Source organism: Pundamilia nyererei, unplaced genomic scaffold (assembly GCF_000239375.1).
Source record: "Pundamilia nyererei isolate P.nyererei 1_Seehausen unplaced genomic scaffold, PunNye1.0 scaffold00387, whole genome shotgun sequence".
NCBI classification, from domain to species: domain Eukaryota; kingdom Metazoa; phylum Chordata; class Actinopteri; order Cichliformes; family Cichlidae; genus Pundamilia; species Pundamilia nyererei.
Window position 1 is genome coordinate 75,008 of NW_005187788.1, and position 5,123 is coordinate 80,130.

A 5,123-nucleotide genomic window follows, 5' to 3' on the forward strand; every position below is an offset into this window, starting at 1 on the left:
CGTTAGCAGCGCAGCCGTTAGCAGCGCAGCCGTTAGCAGCGCAGCCGTTAGCAGCGCAGCCGTGGAAGGACTTGGTTGGTGAGCAGCTGCTTTGCCTTTTCAATGATTCTGTCTTTAATAAACAGTTATTTCTGTGGTAGGTGACTGGTGCTTGTCGTCATTCTGCATGAATTGTTTCAGTGTAAAGCAGGGGTGGGAGCCTGTTTCATATGATGGGCCATTATGTTTTTACATCGCCCTCCGAGGGCCATGCTGTTGTAAACACACACCTGAGGATGGAAAAAACGGAGCGAGACCCAAAAAGTGTAACTACTGGTTTGTTCTTTAAACAAAACAGTTACTTGTGTATTTAATGATCAGCAAAAGGTGTCCAGCCAACGTCCCAGTGAAGGACAGAAATGCATCACTCTGCGACCTGCTGCTCCAGGTTCTGGAACTTTCTCTTGTGCGCGGCTGTTTTTCAGGTGGAGGCTTCCAGTCCCCAGACGGTGGAGGATTTCGGGGCCGTGGTGGTGGCAGAGGAACCCCAAGAGGCAGAGGGGGTAGAGGAGGGAGGGGTGGCCGAGGTGGTTTCGGAGGAGGGAAGAAGGTCCTGATCGAGCCTCACAGACATGAAGGTGATTGTTCATATTTTAGAGGACTGAGGCATCTTCTGCACTGAAGGCTGGACTGTTTTGAGCCTCGGCTACAGTTTGTCACATTTTATTCACCTTTCAGCATTTGCCTTCATTTGGAAGCTTATTCCTGTGTGTGTGTGTGTGTGTGTGTCTCTCTCTCTCAGGAGTGTTCATCTGCAGGGGAAAGGAGGATGCCCTGGTGACAAAAAACATGGTGGTAGGAGAGTCTGTGTATGGAGAGAAGAGGATCAGTGTGGAAGTGAGTCCAGTTCAGCTGTTGCTGCTATGCCAAATATAAAAACGTGTGCTCTTCCTGCTGTTGTGACCACACTTTGAGTCGATGTTCGCTTCGGTCTTGGTAGGAAGGAGAGACTAAGATTGAATACAGAGCCTGGAATCCGTTCCGCTCCAAGCTGGCTGCGGCCATCTTGGGAGGAGTCGACCAGATCCACATCAAGCCTGGAGCCAAGGTCATGTACCTGGGAGCTGCCTCTGGCACCACAGTGTCCCACGTTTCCGACATCGTTGGACCCGTGAGTACCGCACACTTTCTCTTTGTAGCTGCCGAGCGGGCAGACCACTGCTGGCAGTAGTGTTTGACCACAGGGGACGTGACAGGAGGGGCAAAGGGATCAAACGCACAATAATTAAAACTACGATCCTCATTCCTCCATCAAAAACTGGGGAACCGGACGGTGGGAAATCCCTGTGTCATGGGATGTTCCTAAAATGAAAGAGACAAACACGGCTCACTGGAGTTTCTCTTCCAGTGGATTAAAAATGGGGCCAGAATTGGGTGGAAATAAAGTCATGAGTGGGCCAATGGGCTGCATCATCAAGATTTCTAGAGTGGTGTAGATTTAACACAGGAAACAAAAGCAGCTTGCATTGACATGAGTGTGTTGTGTGACAGGAAGGGCTGGTCTATGCAGTAGAGTTTTCCCACCGGTCGGGTCGCGACCTTCTCAACGTGGCGAAAAAACGCACCAACATCATTCCAATCATCGAAGACGCTCGGCACCCGCACAAATACAGAATGCTTGTTGGTGAGTAGTGTGATGCAGATGAGCTGGTGAAAGACGAACAGGTTTGTTTGTAATCCTTGACACGAGGGCGAGGGGCGGCCATCGTCCACATGCAGAGCATTCACCTGCCGTCTGTCCCTCTGCAGGCATGGTGGATGTGATCTTTGCTGATGTTGCCCAGCCTGACCAGACGAGGATCGTTGCTTTGAACGCTCACAACTTTTTGAAGAACGGCGGCCACTTTGTTATCTCAATCAAGGTACGCTGATAACTGCCGTAACAGGTAACGGCTGCCTGAACGCTGGACTTTGAAGGTTAACGTTGTCTTATGCAGAAGTTCTCCAGGCTTTCTAAAGGTCTTTTTCACATGTTTTAGCTTGGGCTTTGTTGAATCTCAAAAAACGAATGAAGACATTTTCCGAGTCAGTTATCTCGAGTTACTGACCCACAAACATGAGTACGTTTCTCACATAGCGGGATTTCTAATAGCAAATGTTGCTAAAGCTAAAGAGAATAAAAGGGCGTCTCCTGCTTCACTACAGAATGACTGTAGACGGCTGCTAAATCAGCTTATGTGTGACTGAATCCTTGATTTGGACTCAAACTAGTTTTAGTCGTGTGCTAGGATACTCGTGTGATGCTGAGGAAAGTCTACCTGTTCAGGACTTGTTGTTGTTCGTGAGTCTGATTCCAGCTGTGCTCTTCTTCCTTAAGGCTAACTGTATAGACTCGACAGCAGCTCCAGAGGCAGTGTTTGCCTCAGAAGTGAAGAAGATGAGTGCAGAGAACATGAAACCACAGGAACAGCTCACGCTGGAGCCCTATGAGAGAGACCACGCTGTGGTGGTGGGCATCTACAGGTAAAGCGCCCTTAATGACGCTCTGCACCCAGATTCACGTCCACTAACATTGGTGATCAGGAGAAACGGTCACAGGAAGCTGCTTAGCAACTCACCAAGTTGGAAACCAGTGTTTCCTTTGCATGTTCACATGAAGGGTCAAGGGTCGTTACTGCCTGTATGGGTTATCAGACCTGACACGCTGCCCTGAGGGCACCAGGTAAAGTAGGTGAAGGCTCCCTCACAGTTTTCATCCTCCTGCTGAGATGCTATTTCTCCGATTTTATTTTATTTTTTTTAACTGTGGACGAGGAGTTTGTAAAACACACTGACGTGACAGCAGGGAGGAGTGGCGAGACACCAGCAGCTGCGTCTACGTTTCTCCTCAGATCTCTCAGGAAGCGTAGGTGCTGCTGACCTTTGTTCACGGCGGCGATGCTGTGGGCAGTCCACCAAATGTTCTCTGTGGGAAATGCTGGAGCGTGTCCACACCGGCTGCTCTGCACGTCCTAAAACGGAGGATGATTTTAATCCACGTGCAGGTGTGGTTAAGGCAGTATGTCTGGGGTCACTGTTAAAGGCAGAGCTGATGTCGATGGGCAGCATTGGCAGGTAGTTTCCGCTGCCCTGCCCAGATGTTGCAGGACGGGGTGAGGAACCACACTGATGGTGCTCCTGCCTGTAGGAGAACTGGTGTGGATGAGGGGAGGCTGGCTGCCTCTGAATACCAGCCTCTTAAAGGAAAAACAAAAAACCCCACTTGATGACAGCGGGCGTGCGACCAGCCTGTCGGGCGTGCGACCAGCCTGTCGGGCGTGCGACCAGCCTGTCGGTCGGGCAGCCATGGCTGCAGCTGCTGAACCTCCGGGTCAAAGGTTACATTTCCTGGAAGCTTTCTTTGAAGTGGATCCAACATAGTTGGACTGGAACAGTTGCTGAGTAACCTGGAACTGTTTATCAGAGTAACCATGTAATGTTGCTTTAGTTTTTAAAGAACACGCAGCCTAACATTACCATTGTTATCAGAAAGGCGGAGCTTATTCTGCTCAGTTGAAACTCAGTTAATCAGTTCAGTTTCCTGCCTCTGCATCAGGGCTCAGACTAAGGACTTGCACACGAGGCTCTTTAGCTCCTCAGCCTGTGGTTCCTGAGGACAGAGCTCTCAGCTCCTGCGCTGCGGCAGCGCCATCTGGTGGACTCCTTAAAAACAAAACCCAGCTGGCAGCAGCACAGTGGCTTTGAAGAAACAGCCTGCTGTCAGCTCCAGTCTGTAGTTTTATTTAAGGTTCATTGGAGGAGATGGAAGGAAAACCTCTCACTGCTTCCATTAAGAACTTGCTAACTTACCATTCAGAGTTCAGGTAACGAGCCACATGGATGCATAAATGTATTTACAGATATGTGTCTGTGTTTGGAACCAGATCAAGCTGCAGCCGAACTGCTCAAAGAATCGTTTCTGACCTTTTCTGGCTTTTACTGTAAGTGCAGAGGCTCGCTGAAGGCAACATGAGAACCACATGACTACAGTCACCAGATCATGAACCACTTAAACACCTCAGCCATCTTACTAAGGACCCCCCTTGTCAGACACAAACCTGCACCAAAAACACTGCATTTGTCTGTAACCATAGTACCTGCTGTGTGTATCTGTGGTAACCGTGCATTTTCTTTTTTGTTCTCAGACCTCCACCAAAACAGAAGAAATGATGTGTGCGTGTAAGCTGGGCCCGAGGAGGAGAATGGATTTGCAACCTCCTTCTGGCACGTCTGCCGTCTGTCACCCTCCTCTTCGGCTTCAGGCACCGGTCTGCAGCTTCCTCCAAGCACATTGAAGCAGACCTTCAGCTGGGGTTTCTCATCCAGTCCTTTAATCAACCATCCATCTCCTCTGGTGCTTCCAGTTCTCACAGATCAGGTGGAGAACATTATGTGATGCCTGGGTCCATCAGTGCAGTGCCTTGTTTGCGCTGTGAAAAGGTCCCGTTGTTTGTAATGTACATGTATACAGTAGATGAGGTTACAAAGTAACACACACTGTTGTGTGCTGTGAGCCTGCCTTGTCCTGGGATTTTGGACCCAGCTGTTTGTGCCGAGGACCCTGATCAGTCTGACTGCAGCGAGGTTGCTTGTGTGCTCTGCTGTTTTGTTTGTTGGCTTCTGTGCTCCTGATAATTTTCTTAATGATCCTTTTAGTCTGTGACTGGCTCCATATTCTGAACTTGCACCCACACTGCTGGTATCTTTAGATGGTTAACAGTGGACCATTTATTCAAAGTGAATATGTTGTTTTTGCTTCTTCGGGTGACAAACAGCGTCCACTATACACACTTCCTGTTTTGTAGCTGTTTGTTTGAACCAGTTTAAGTATTTTTCTTTTTTCCACGTAGCTGCCATATTTGTTTTAATAAATGTTTTTGGTTGGTTATAATTGAACTCTTTAGCTAAATGCACCATCACACTGACGAACATTAATCTGACTGCTCTTGGTTTCTTTGGTCCAGATTCACAGCACTGAGGTTTTAAAAATGCCATTACTCACTCTGTTAGGTACACATGGTCAACGGTCTAATCATGCGGTCACGTGGCAGTAGCCTGATGCATTTAGACAACTCGCTGAAGTTCAAGCTGAGAAGAAAGGTAAC

The 5,123-nt window shown here is 48.6% G+C and overlaps 1 protein-coding gene across 1 annotated transcript in view; it reads left to right on the top strand.

The window, feature by feature from the left end:
* The window catches only part of fbl (fibrillarin), an 8,561-nt gene extending 3,705 nt beyond the window's left edge, over positions 1 to 4,856 (top strand). The window contains exons 3-9 of the mRNA XM_005752870.1: positions 465 to 617; positions 782 to 876; positions 980 to 1,150; positions 1,531 to 1,663; positions 1,789 to 1,901; positions 2,357 to 2,502; positions 4,164 to 4,856. Coding sequence (XP_005752927.1) covers positions 465 to 617; positions 782 to 876; positions 980 to 1,150; positions 1,531 to 1,663; positions 1,789 to 1,901; positions 2,357 to 2,502; positions 4,164 to 4,188 — 836 coding nt within the window. The 3' untranslated portion in view covers positions 4,189 to 4,856. The remainder of the gene's footprint in view (positions 1 to 464; positions 618 to 781; positions 877 to 979; positions 1,151 to 1,530; positions 1,664 to 1,788; positions 1,902 to 2,356; positions 2,503 to 4,163) is intronic.
* Positions 4,857 to 5,123: the final 267 nt, after the last annotated feature.